The sequence below is a fragment of the Thamnophis elegans genome, chromosome 13 (genome assembly GCF_009769535.1).
Source record: "Thamnophis elegans isolate rThaEle1 chromosome 13, rThaEle1.pri, whole genome shotgun sequence".
Classification (NCBI taxonomy): Eukaryota; Metazoa; Chordata; class Lepidosauria; order Squamata; family Colubridae; genus Thamnophis; species Thamnophis elegans.
In genome coordinates this window covers 17693561-17707846 of record NC_045553.1, presented here as the reverse complement: position 1 = coordinate 17707846, position 14286 = coordinate 17693561, and the positions used below count along the sequence as shown (strand labels likewise).

The 14286-nt window shown below is 47.7% G+C and overlaps 1 protein-coding gene across 1 annotated transcript in view; it reads right to left on the bottom strand.

Annotated features, from left to right (window-relative positions):
• BCR (BCR activator of RhoGEF and GTPase) overlaps positions 1–14286 on the bottom strand; it is a 108601-nt gene that overhangs the window by 7802 nt on the left and 86513 nt on the right. Inside the window, exon 20 of the mRNA XM_032229185.1 lies at positions 14064–14203. Coding sequence (XP_032085076.1) covers positions 14064–14203 — 140 coding nt within the window. The remainder of the gene's footprint in view (positions 1–14063; positions 14204–14286) is intronic.

The following is a 14286-nucleotide window of genomic DNA, read 5'->3' as shown; positions in this document are numbered from 1 at the left end:
TGGAGAACTGTGGAGAGAGCCGCCGCCTGTCTACGCAAGGTGTTTGGGGCCAGGCCCCTGTCCAGGCTGTCCTGGAGGAATTCCAGGACTTGAGGAAGTGAGGCCGACTGTGGCATAATCCCCAGGGGCCGCACCACCTGCAGAAAACCGACCATGTTGTGTTGTACACCTGTGTAGTGGACAGACGTCTGGCCACCTGAATAGTGCGGATGACTCATACAGAAAAGTTATCCCACTTCAGAATGTTCCCCTCAATGTCTAGATGGCCAACTGCAACCACTGGGGGTCCAGATGTAGAAGGGCCCCTTGGGTGAGGATTATCCTGTTGACTGGAATCCTCCGGGGGGGGGGGGGTAGTGGACAGACTTGTCAGGCGAACTAGGATCTGAGGGTCCAATGTGGAGCGACCTTTAGTACTTCCGCCTATTCCATTAGGATCTTGTGAATCACCCTTGGAATGAGCAGTAGAGGTGGAAACGCATACAGAAGGCCTTGGGGCCAGGGGCAACGGAGAGTGTTGACCCCTTCCGCCCCAGTCATCCGGAATCTGCTGAAGAATCAAGGCAGATGAGTGTTGGTTTGAGATGCAAATAAGTCCAACAGTGGCATGCCAAACCTGCGGGTCATCTCCTGGAACAATTCTGGGTGGAGCCTCCATTCCTCCTGGTCCAGTGTCTCGCGACTTAGCCAATCTGCCTGCAGGTTCGACGAGCCGGAGATGTGATCCACTCCGATGGATAGACAGTGAGCCTCCGCCCACATGCAGAGGGCCTGTGCCTCCAGCATCAACCCCTTGTGTCAAGGCTGCTTCACTCAGTAACCAAGAAAGAAACCACTCAACTCCATTTTGCAGAATTAAGAGTACTTTTACTGTCATGAATAGATAGTAGGTAGGCAAAGCAAGGTCTGGGGCAAAAATGCACGTAAGCATAGATATCAAGATGGGACCCAACCCCCTCCCCCTGGTAACCTCAGCGCAGATTCCAATCAGCACACCCCACAGGTGTCACTTGGGAGACATCTTCAAAAAGCATCATCAGGCTGGTATGCCGGACAGTTGGCCATGGCGGCAAATTCTTTATCTGCAGCATGCGCAGTAGATGGTGAGAACACCTCCCTTTTACAGTCACTCCTGTGCCGACACTTCCCCACCCACATACAATGCCCCCCCTCCCAGTTTCTATGGCAGCCGAAAGCAAGCAGCAAAGCAGAGGCTGACATCCGGCCCTCCGTCAGGAAAGGAAATCATCCCTGCAGAAAAAGAACAAATACACAAACAACAGAAAACAGGAACAAGAAAAGGTGAAAATGTCCACGCCAATCCAGGTCAAGGCTTGTCGGGGTAGGCAGAGTAGAATTTTCGCAAAAGTCGAGGCACCCCCACGTGGGACTTATCGACCCATTCAGCATGAGAGGGGGGAAAATGCTTTCAGGAAACAAGATACTGGACTTCCTGGGGGCGTGGCCTGTTGCCGAGGAGGGCTCCACCGAGCTCCTCAGAGATCTGGTCTGTATATCTAAATAAGATCATAGATAGCACCCCTTTTTGGCTAAGAAAGGGGCAGGGAGTAGCTCTGTAGGCTAGGGTCTATTCGTAAGCCACAGCCTTTTTCTTTTTTTGGCTGTGGATAGAGATTAGATCCAGCCGGAGCGGAGCTTTTATCTCCAGCCAGTTCTTCTCAGCTGCCTTTTTTTTTGGCAGCCCCAGACAGGCTAGCCCCCCCCAGGACAAAACAAAGTTTTTTTCAAGCTAGAATTGATACGGGCGGGTCCCACCCCTGTGAGATTTATGTTTTTATTACTATCTTAAATACCAGCACCATTTGTCTTAGAGACTTCTTTGTCTAAATGGATTTCAAAATGGCGATTTCTCTCCGTGGATGATTGATAGTGGATATACTTAGCCGGTTTTACCTTCCTGCAGACCGCTCCTTAACAAAATAAACTCTTCTTCTTTGGAAACAGAGGGGAGCAAAGCGCTGCTTACTTGTGTATTCATTATGGCACCCAGGTCAAAGAAGCGCCTTGCTACAAATGTGTCTAAAGAATTTAAAGAATTTTTACTGGAACCACAGCCTTTGTCTCCTATGCCTTCTACTGGAGAACTTTTAACACAGGAATATTTCTTTAAAATGTTTAATGATTTTAAACAAGAAATTAAGGAATTTGTATTGGAACTATATGATGATTTAAAGTCTAAAGTTAATCAAATGAAGGCGAACACGTTTGCAGCCGTGTCTGCCCTGTCAGATTATTCTGCTGAAATAGAGAACAAACTGGAAAGTTTGGAGAAGGCTAATTTTAATTTGACTACCAATATTCAAATTTTACAACAAAAAATTAGAGACACTGAACAACAGCTTATGATGATAAATTTTAATAGGAAGGCATTTGCAATAAGAGTCAGAGGATTCCGTGAAAAGGAGCAAGAGAATCTGAAACAGACCTTTGCTGAAGCCTTCAGCCATGCGGTGGGAAGCCCGGGACTTAATTTTGATTGGCAGATTCGGAAAATCTATCGCCAGAACTCATTGATAGCGGAACAGCGACAGCTCCCGAGGGACATAATTATACATTTCTCTACAAAAGAATCTAGAAACGCGATTGTGCAAAAGTTTCATAACAACAGTCTCCGAGTTGATGACCAGGACCTGATCGTCTTCAAAGATATACCTTTCCAGATGTTGAAAGCAAGAAGGGACTACACCTTTTTAACTAAAGAGCTTAGGAGTCAACAGATTCGATACAGATGGGAGGCCCCTGCCAGCATCACGGTTACATTTAAGAATCAAAGATTTCGTCTTAACTCTGTTTCGGAGGCTCAAGATTTCTACTGTAGGACTTTGAAGGCGGGACTTCCTGACTCACTTGGAAGAGAGGAGAGACAAGCGGAAGGAGAAGGCAAGCGGCAGGCCATGTGGCTGCAAGATGGAGGGGGTAGCCTTTCCTCCCTCGGAGAAGCAGAAAAACGGAGATCGAGAATTTAGACATTTCAAAATATTCGCCAAAGTTAAGGACTGAATGGGGGTTTGAGACCTCTCTCCGGTAGAAAAAGCGGACTAATTCTTATCAGAAGGGAAAGCTGGGTGAAACTACTTTGAGCTAGATTTTAAATTAACGTTAGCATAAATTTGATAGTGGTAAACATTAGACAAGCAAGGGATGAGGGTAAAATATATGTGGAATGATTTACGTTGTTTAAAGCTTATTAGAACAGAAAGCCGGTTGGGATTATCTTAAGATAGGTGTAAAAAGAATGCGGAATGATTTATGTTGTTTAAACTTTGTTAGAAGGGACTATTTTAAAACAGAAGGTTAACTGACTCTTGCTGAAAGTATTATTTGAATATGTGGAATGATCCATGCTATTTAACTTTTATTAGAAGGGAAAGTTGGTTGAAATTGCTTTGAGTTAGATTTTAAACAAATGTTAGCATAAATTTGATAGTGGTAAATATCAGACAAGTAAGGGATGAGGGTAAAATGCATGTGGAATGAACTACGTTATTTAAATCCTATTAGAAGAGAAAGTCGGTTGGAATTATCTTAAGATAGAAGTTGATTTCTGTGTAAAGTAATATTTGATCTACGCTGCTTAACTTTACTAAGAAGGGGAAGTTTGGCTAGATTATTTTGAATTACTGTTTGAAAAGGAGGTTAAGAAAGATCATTTACGCTGTTTAAATTTACTAGAAGGGAAAGCTTGATTACTCTTCTGCAAAGTAATTTGAATATGTGGCATGAACCACGTTGCTTAAATTTTATCGGAAGGGATCATAAGGTTTAGGAAGAGGAAGGGGAGAGTCTACAGAAGGTTGGGGTAAATAGCAAAGAAGTAAGAGACGAGAATAAAATATAGATAGAATGATTTATACTATTTAAGCATAGATAAAGATGGGGGGCTGAGATCAACACAAAGAGTGGTTTCTTTTTTTTTTCTTTTTTTCTTTTCTCTTTTCTTTTCTCTCTTCTTTTTTTTCTGTTTTTCTTTTTTTTGACATATTACTTTTATTTTTTTAATCCATATGTATACAAGATATTTTAGACAGAAGGTAGTGCCAGGTGTGGGCCCTGGGAAGTCGGGAGGATTAGGGATGGGGATTTGTGGGGGGTGGGGGGTGGGGGGGTGTTAACATAGTTTTAATAAGAACAAGAATGTATTTATATACAGTGGTTCTTTTTTTTCTTTTTCTTTTTTTTTTTCCTTGGTTCATTTTACTTTTATCAGATCAAACAACACTCGAATAAAGGCATACACCAAGGAGGGAGGTAGAGGGAAAGAAGAGGGAGGAGTAAGGAAGGAGTAAGGGGAATGTAAGGAGGGTGTGTGGGGAATAAGGGGAGAAGGAAGGCTTGAGGGGAAAGGGAAGTAGGAGGGGAGTGTTAGAGGGAGAAAGGAAAGTTGGAGGGGGTAGATGGGGTGTATGGAGGATGGAAGGGTTAGGTGGGGTTGTGAATGATGAGTTGTGTTTCCTTTTTTTTGTTCGTTTTATCTCCTTTTTTTTTCTTTTCTTATAGTAAATACCCTGTATATAAGTGATTGCAAATGGAATGTGAAAAATGAATAAAATATATTTAAAAAAAAAAAAAAAGGAAACAAGATACTGAATCCGATTTCTATGTTTCCAAGAGTCTAAAATCTCCTTAATCTCAAAATGTTGCTCCCCCTCAATGAGAAAAGGAGCAGGTGGTGCAGGTAGAGGAACTCGCAGAGAGGAAGTGTGTTCCGGTTTCAAAAGGTTGACATGAAACACGGTTAAGGTATTTTGGCAGTTCCAGTTGCACCAATACAGGGTTAATAATCTTTACAATAGGAAACGCACCGACGTACTTAGGACCCAGTTTCTTAGACTTCTGGGTGGTTTGGAGAAATTTGGTAGACAAAAACACACGATCTCCAACCTTGTATTCTCTCTGTTTAGTCTTCTTCTTGTCAGCCTGTTTCTTGTGTGCTCAATGAGCAGCATCCAATGCCCTTTATGCCAAAGGCCAGATTTTGCGGAGTTGGTCACTCCATTCTGAAAGGGACAGGACTTTCAGCTTTTCTCGTGGTACCTCTGGAATAGGTACAAAATTATGGCCAAACACTACTTTAAACGGTGTAAAACCCGTACTGCTGTGCACTGAGTTGTTGTAGGCCACTTCAGCATGAGGTAATAACTCAACCCAATTATCTTGCTGATAATTAATGAAACACCAGAGTTACTGTTCCAAAACAGAATTAGTCCTTTCACAAGCTCTGTTAGTTTGCAGATGGTGGGCGGAGCTTAGCCCCTGGGCGGAGCCAATCAACTTCAAAAACTCCTTCCAAAATAAGGAGGTGAATTGGACTCCCCTATCAGAGATAATGTGATCTGGTACACCATGCAGGCGATATACATGTGTAATAAACAATTTAGCCAAGGATTTAGCCGACGGGATTTTGAAACACGGAATAAAATGAACTTGTTTGGAAAACAAGTCTGTAACGACCCAAATCGCAGTATTTCCTTGACTTTCAGGTAATTCAACAATGAACTCCATAGATCTCTCTTTCCACGGAGCCTCTGGACAGGCCACGCCCTGGAGCAGGCCCTGGGGTTTCCCTGGTAGGCGTTTCGTAACAGCACATGTGGGGCAACTGGCCACATAAGACTCAATGTCCTTCAATGACGGCCACCAAATTTGCCTTTTAATGAGATGCAGAGTTTTCACAAATCCAAAATGGCCTGCCATGCGTGAATCATGGGTCCATTGTAGAACCAAAGTTCTAATGGCAGCAGGAACATAGCCCCTATCCAGGGAAGACCGTATTTCATGGTACACTCATTGGAATGCTGTTTAAACCAACCATCGGAAACAAGGCCCTCCTTAAGTTTGGAGACGAGGTCCTTTGTGACATCAAAATTAGAACTGCTCTGGCTTCTGGTGACCACCGGAACAGCGAGATTCGTCGCTGGGATGACTGGGTGAACCCCGCTAAGCTTTGAGCTGTTGTATTGAGGGAGTCTAGAAAGAGCATCTGCCATAAAGTTCTCCCCCCCCCCCTGGGATATACTTTAAAGTGAAATCGAACCTGTTAAAGTGATGTGTCCATCTCATCTGTTTGGGGGATAATTTTTGTGGAGTTTTTAACGCCTCCAAGTTCTTATGATCAGTCCACACCTCAAAAGGGTGTTTAGCTCCCTCCAAGAAATGTTGCCAGGTCATTAAAGCCCACCTGACTGCAAAAGCCTCCTTTTCCCATATAGCCCATCATCTCTCTGTCTCAGTTAGCTTCCGAGAGGTGTAAGCGCAAGGTTGTAGTTTTCCATCAGCATTTGCTTGTAGTAATACCGCCCCCACTGCAACGTCACTCGCATCCGCCTGGACCACAAATGGCGAATCCATGTCTGGGTGTTTCAAAACTGGTTCAGCTGCAAACAGTTGTTTAAGTTTTTCAAATGCAGCTTGACACTCCATAGTCCAATTTAAGGGTTTTCCTGGTCTAGGTTTGGCCTCCCCCTTTGATTTCAGGAGGTTCGTAATAGGGAGGGCGATGCTGGCGAACGAGGGAATAAATTGACGATAAAAATTCGCAAATCCCAAAAAACTTTGCAACTGTTTGCCGGGGCGCCCATTCAGTGACAGCTTGGATCTTTGCTGGGTCCATCTCGATGCCATCATGGGAGATGCGATACCCAAGGTAGTCAATTTTCTCTTGATGAAATTCACACTTAGACAATTTTGCATACAGTTCCGCTGCTCGGAGTTTTTTAAGCACTGAGTGGACTAGTTTCACGTGTTCTTCACGCATTTTCGTTTAAATAAGGATGTCATCAAGATAGACCATCACGCCTTTGTAGAGGTGGTCATGCAAAACATCATTAATTAATTGCATGAAAACAGCTGGCGCCCCCTATAGGCCAAATGGCATTACCCGGAATTGAAAACAGCCAAGAGGGCAGTTGAACGCAGTCTTCCACTCGTCACCCTCCTTAATTCTGACCCTGTAATAGGCCTCTCGGAGGTCTAATTTCGTAAACATTTTCCCCTTACCCAACTGGGCCAGCATGTCCTTCATCAACGGTAATGGGTAGAGGTTCTGTACACAGATTGCGTTAAGGTTCTTGTAATTAACACATAAGCAAAAGGAGCCATCTTTCTTTTCTCTGAACAAAACTGGAGCAGCAACTCGGGGTCTAGCAGGCTCAATGAATCCCCTCTGCAAATTTTTGTCAATAAACTTCCTTAACTCATCCATTTCACGGGTGTGTGTGTGTCATTGAATAAATTTGAGGTTTTGGAAGTTTTACTCCAGGAAGAATATCAATGCTGCAATCAGTGGCACGATGTGAGGGTAATTTATCAGATGACTTCTCACTGAAAAGAGTTTAGAATTTAGAGTTTTATTTCATTTGTATGCCGCCCTTTTCCCTAAGGGGACTCAGGGCGGCTCACAACTCAAAGAAGGGAAAGGGGGATACAGACAGTTTAACAACAACACAAAACAATACATAGTTAAAAAACGCAACAATCATACCATTCGAAAGGGGGCGACAAATCTTTAGCCCCAGGCCTGTCGGAACATTTTTGATTTTGATTTGATTTTATTAACATTTGTAGGCCGCCCTTTTCCCTGAGGGGACTCAGGGCGGCTCACATAAAATCAGGGAGGGGAAGTACAAACAGTAACATAGACACATATAATAAAATAAGCAACATACATTCATCATTCAGGAGGGGCAACTATCCTTGTCCCCAGGCCTGACGGGCTAGCCAGTTCTTGAGGGCTGTGCGGAAGGCCTGGACGGTGGTGAGGGTACGAATCTCCACGGGGAGTTCGTTCCAAAGGGTCGGGGCTACTACTGAGAAGGCCCTCCTCCTTGTAGTTGCCAGCCGGCACTGGCTGGCCGATGGAATACGGAGGAGGCCCAATCTGTGAGATCTAATTGGTCGCAGGGAGGTGATTGGCAGGAGGCGGTCTCTAAACAGCCAGGTTTTAAGGGCTATGCGGAAGGCCTGGAGGGTGGTGAGGGTACGAATGTCCACGGGGAGTTCGTTCCAGAGGGTCGGAGCAGCCACAGAGAAGGCTCTCCTCCGGGTAGTCGCCAGTCGACACTGGCCGGCGGATGGAATTCGGAGGAGGCCTAGTCTGTGGGATCTGATTGGTCTAGTGGAGGTAATTGGCAGCAGGCGGTCTCTCAAGTACCCAGGTCCAATACCATGAAGGGCTTTATAAGTGACGACTAGCGCCTTGAAGCGTATCTGGAGACCAATAGGCAGCCAGTGCAGCTCGCGGAGGATAGGTGTTACGTGGGTGAACCGAGGTGCACCCACAATCGCTCGTGCGGCTGCATTCTGGGCAAGCTGAAGTCGCCGAATACTCTTCAAGGGCTGCCCCATGTAGAGCACGTTGCAGTAGTCCAGTCTGGAGGTCACAAGGGCGCGAGTGACTGTTGTGAGAGCCTCCCGGTTCAGGTAGGGACGCAACTGGTACACCAGGCGAACCTGGGCAAATGCCCCCCTGGTCACAGCTGACAAGTGGTGTTCAAAAGTCAGCTGTGGGTCCAGGAGGACTCCCAAATTGTGGACCCTGTCTGAGGGGCGTACTGTTTGACCCCCCAGCCTGAGAAACATCTTTCAGGTCCCAATATTCTTTTGGGATTTTCTCCTCCCCCTCAATTTTTTCTTGCCCCCTGGCTGCTAGGTTAGGGTCAGTGTTACTCCGCTTGGGAGCCTCCCCCTCTCTTTTACTCTGCTTGGGAGCCTCCCCCTCTCCTTCTGGGGGTGTAGCAGATCGGATGCGTATCTACCCTTTCCTCCAATTGATGTATGGATTCCATTTACGCAACCAGGGTAAGCCTAATATAAGAGGTCGATCCATTCCTGGGGCCACAATAAAACTTATTGACTCTTGGTGAGTTCCCATCCACATATCTATTGGCTCAGTCACAAAATGGGCTGGGCTCCCTCCAGCTATCGAGCCGTCCAATTGGCAAAAAAAAAATTGGGACCTTCAAAGTGTTTAGTCTTAGGCCCAATTTTTCTACTACTTCGGGGCTAACGATGCAACGTGTGCAACCCAAATCTAAAAGAGCCAGCATATTTTCTTGTGCTCCAGTAGAGGGCACTTTACGTTTCACTGGGATAGTCATGGGCCCCGATAGGGAGCTTACTAGATGATGATAATCAGTTTCGGTTTCACTATCCTCCGATGAGTCAGCATCATGCGGGGCCTCGATCCCAATGGCTGCCTTACTTCCCAAAGGTGTAGCAATTTTTCTTACCTTGGCTTCTTCAATTAAAAATATGTCTCCGAACTGTTGCATGTAATTCCACAGCTGCCTGAGGAAGAACCATAAATCTTTTGATTTTCCCCCGGCTTCTCTCAGGCAGAGCAATCTGTTTACAGACCTCTCCTCTGTTCCATGGAGGTCCGTTTTTTTCCCAGGGTCACGACTGGAATGTTTTTTTTTCCAAGCCTCTGCAAATTGTTTCATGAGGCTCTCCTCATTCTCTCCCTGGTCGCTGCCTTGCTGGACATGTTCCGGGTGGTGGTGGTGGTGTAGGAATTGGGTGCACTCCCCTCGGAAGTTATCAGCTCTGGGATGAGTGTCTGAGACCTTGCTTAATGTCAAGGCTGCTTCACTCAGTAACCAAGAAAGAAACCACTCAACTCCATTTTGCAGAATTAAGAGTACTTTTACTGTCATGAGTAGATAGTAGCTAGTATGCCGGACAGTTGGCCATGGCGGCAAATCCTTTATCTGCAGCATGCGCAGTAGATGGTGAGAACACCTCCCTTTTACAGTCACTCCTGTGCCGACACTTCCCCACCCACATACAATGCCCCCCCTCCCAGTTTCTATGGCAGCCGAAAGCAAGCAGCAAAGCAGAGGCTGACCTCTTGTGTTCCCCTTGGCGGTTGATGTGTGCTTTGGCGGCCACATTGTCTGTGAGGATCAACACGTGCCGCCCTGCCAACAGGTCTTTGAACTCCCAGAGGGCCAGATGGATGGCGTGAAGTTCCAACCAACTGATGTTGTTCGCCAAATCCTGGGGGCTCCAGCGTCCTTGGGCTACTTGTGTGTGGGTGTGAGCGCCCCAACCGTACAAGCTTGCATCGGTCGTGATCGTGACCCGATCCGGTTCCCTGAACAGACAGCCTGTCCGCAAGGCGGAGGAGGTCCACCAATAGAGAGAGCAGATCACTTTGGCAGACAGTCGCACCGTGATGTCTGGAACGCCCCTGTCTCTCCTCTGATGTTGAGGGAGAAGCCATTGAAGAGGTCGTACGTGGAGTTGGGCCCAGGGAACAACCCCTATGCAAGAGATTAGCTTCCTGAGCAATGTGTAGAGGACAGACAGGTGCACCGACCTCTGGGTCAGCACCTGAGTCACCAAGGAGTGGATACTGGTGCAACGGTCTGGAGACAGGAACACCTGACATTGAACAGTGTCTATTACCGCCCCCAGGTGAATTAGAGATGTGGCTGGTAACAATTGACTTTCGTCCATATTTACCATGAAGCCATGAAATTGTAGCAACCGAATCGTCGCACCAAGATCCCGATGGGCCTGGCTTGGAGATGACAATTGGATCAGGACGTCATCGAGATAGGCTTAGAATCTGATGGGGCGAGACCTGAGATAGGCCATTACTGTGGCCAGCAGTTTTGTGAATGTCCTTGGGGCTGACGAGAGCCCGATCAGCAGGCCTGGTATTGAAAATGGCACCCTGTGTATGAAAAACGTAGAAACTTCCGGTATGAGTGACAAATGGGCCCGTGCAGATATGTCTCTTTGATATCCACTGATGTTAGGTAGTCTCCCTGGCGAATGCAGCCCAAGATGGTTTGCAGGAACTGCATTTTGAAACGCTTGTACACATTCAGCCTCTTGAGATCCAGGATCGCTCTCCACTCCCCCGGGTTTTTGGGCACTAGAAACAGGATGGAGTAGAAACCCCTCCACTCCTGGCCTAGTGGGACAGGTTCAATGGCACAGATGTCCAGAAGGTGCTAGATCATGGCGTCCATGAGAGCCCTCATGACTGCATACCTTGGAATGGAGCACCTGACGAACCTCCATGGGGGAGTGGAAAGAAATTCTAGAGTGAGGCCCATCCGCACAGTCTGGAGAACCCAAGCGTCCGAGGTTGATTGTTCCCATTGGTCAATGAAGTGAATGAGGCGCCCACCAATGGGAATACCAACTTGGGAGTCAGCGGTACCAACGGTATGGTCGGTAACCGGAACCTCAGCCTCCCTGTCTGGACTGGGACTGTTTCTGTTGCCTGCCCCTGCCCCTCAATCCTGATCTATCCTTGCCTCAATCTCATCCCTGGTAGTATGGTCTGTGATACTGGAGCCAGGTGGACCCCAAATCCCCCCGAAAGGGCTGCTGGCATGAGCAAGGTTGGGACCTACAGTCCGCCCGCCGTTGTACAGAGGGGAGCACTTTCTTTTTATCCTTGTTTTCGATCAGGATGGGATCAAGGGCTTCCCCGAAAAGCTTTCCTCCTTTAAAAGGGACAGCCGCAAGGCACCATTTGGAACGCATATCTGCCTGCCAGTGATGGAGCCAAAGGAGGCAGCGGGATGTTACAGTGGTGTCCAATGCCCTGGATGCAAACTAGTTGCCGCTAGGGTGGCATCAGCGAAACACTCTAAAGCCGCCACCATTTTACTGACATCCTGGGGTAGGCACATGTCCTCAGGTGCCAGACGGGATTGCAACTGTCGCAGCCACACCAGAGAAGTACTATTGAAAAAGGACGCAACAGTAGCTGCATGAATTGTCCAGGCAGCCGACTGGTGCAATTTGTGGAAGGTTTGCTCCGCTTTGCGGTCCTCCGCCTTTAATCCTTCAGACGCATCTGAAGGAACAATGGCGGGAGAGGTCAAGGCAGCTACGGGCGGATCCACAGTGGGCATTTTGGAGGCACGGCAGCCAGCTGGGACCACTAGCCTCTGGATAACATCCAGGAAAAGTTTGGAAGATGGAATAACCTCTTGCTCTATAACTGGTTCTGTAAATAAGCGCTCAGTGGAATCCAGGCCAAGCGAAGGTTCCACTGGGGTACCCTTCTTGTCCATGTTGGCTGTGGCCCTCGTTTTGAAAAGCAATGATTTCAACAGGGTAGGCCGGAAAAGACGCCCGGGAGTGGGGACATCTGGGGGGGGGGGCATCCTTATCATCCGCCAACTCCTGGTCGCCTTGCTCCTCATCACCCAGAAGTGAATACTCACTGTGAGTAGAATGGATGAGAGAAGGAGGGTCCCGAGTCGGAACCGAAGCTGACCTAGCAGGTGCCCTAGACTGTCTAGACCTTCTTCTGTTCAGATTCGACCCCTTGGGATATGGCAGCTGATATGAGATCCCTAGGGAGATCCAGGACTTGATTGTCCCTTTCGCGGAGCCCCGCAGCTCTGGGGGTAAATGTTGCCTCGGGTGGTGAGCGCCTGGATTCCGGTGTGGAATGCCTGGCCTGGGGGGCCTGTACGACGCTTGGCCTGAGGCGCTTGACATGGAACTGGCGCTTAGGCCCACCTTCTCAGCAGAGAGGTCTTGCAGATGAATGTTGTCCAGGGACCAGTCCCTGGCCATTCTCGAAGGGTATCCTTGAAGGGACAGGGCAAGTAATTCTCCAGCCTCAAAGGCGGGGGAGGAGTAGGCACCCTATCTGGAATAGGGGCTTTGGAGGCCTTCTTAGTGGAAGCCCTGTGCTTTTTGTGGGCATCCTTATCAGCAGCCGCTGATGAGGAAGGGGCCTTTGATCCGCCGGCCACTCTCGTTGTGGCCCTTCCCACCCTGCCGGGAGGGGAATCCCTCAAAGGCAAGCTACCAGGGGAAACTGTTGCCCCCGATGGTGGAATAGCGGAACGGTCAGCCATATCCTTCCATATGTACCCAAAGTGAACAAGGGGAAAACAGGGGAAACTTCCCAAAACCTATGATCCTGGCAACTCAAGGGTGATACGTAGTCACTGGAGAAGCGCCAAGGGTCAATTCAATTTGGATCGCTTGCGGTGAGGAAATACAGCCAGATCGCAATCACACTGCTGCTTGTCTCACAAACCAGCTCGCAATGAGGCTCAATGTGGTCAAAATGGCCGGCGCTGTTCCGGAGCTCAATTGGCGCCAAGCCTAACAGCTCTTAATTGCCAGACATCCAGTCTCTGTCCCAGCAGCCTCGCGCCACCCACACCTGCAAAATTCAAAGCACTATTCAAAATGGCAGCTCCATGCGTTTTAGCCGGAGAAAACAGGCAGCGGCTGGAGGACCGCGAACCAAGCCTCCAAGTGCAACAAGAGGGGCTCAAGCCTGCGCACCGAAGCTCATGGCCCTCAGATCCAAGCGGCAATCCATTCCAGCTAGCCTGGTCAATCGGGAGGATTCCAGCTAGCCTAGTCAATCAGGAGCCTTGCCGCACATGCATTCCCCCAAAATGGGGCGACCCCAGCGGCGGTTCATGACGGCGGACCGGGAAAACGAACATGCCCCCTGAAATAAAGCTCACAAAAACCAATACCACAACTCTAACCAGAATAAAGGAAAAATAATAATATCTGTAAGGAAAATCCAAAGGACTGAAGCACAAGTATAGGAGAAAATGTGATTACCTCTCTTCAGGCAGACTGAATTGAAAAAACTGGGGAGCCAAGTGAAAAGGGGAGGCGTGGCCACGTTTATTCAATTCAGTCTCTAGGCAAGCAGACCGATATTAATCCATTCCTTTGGATTCTCTAAGCAGCGTACTGGAGAATTATAATTTGTTTCATCCAGTGGCTTCCACGTCCGGTTTAATGGCAATGCCTAATGTGGAGTAACTTGACATGATGACAAAGAATAAATTGAGCAGCAAAACCATTGGATGGATTGTGCATCCTAGCAGAAGTAACAATGGAAGAGGACTACCAATATGGAAAATATCTCAAGTTATGACATCGCCCAGAAACCAGCCGAGAACAACATGTGATGGACAAATGGCCCTTCTGGTCACATTTTCATGACTGACCGTAGCAATGGGTTGCGCTAGAGAAACCACTGAATGGATTTCCTCTTAGTAGAATAGGAAACGTCCCAAGTAAATACTCACTAATATCAAAAGCTGCTTTCAAAGCCTGGATATCTGTGGCAACTCCAGAGACCCGGTAAATGCCCACCTCTTCCATGCCCCGACGTTCAATCTCCTCCACACACTGGCGCACAATATAAGGCACCTTGGATCGCTCTCTCCTAAAGAGGGATAAAGTGGTTAGAGAAAGCAGGGGCCACATGGGGTCACAGCCTTTTGTTCAGGCTGGCCAAGTGCCCCCCCT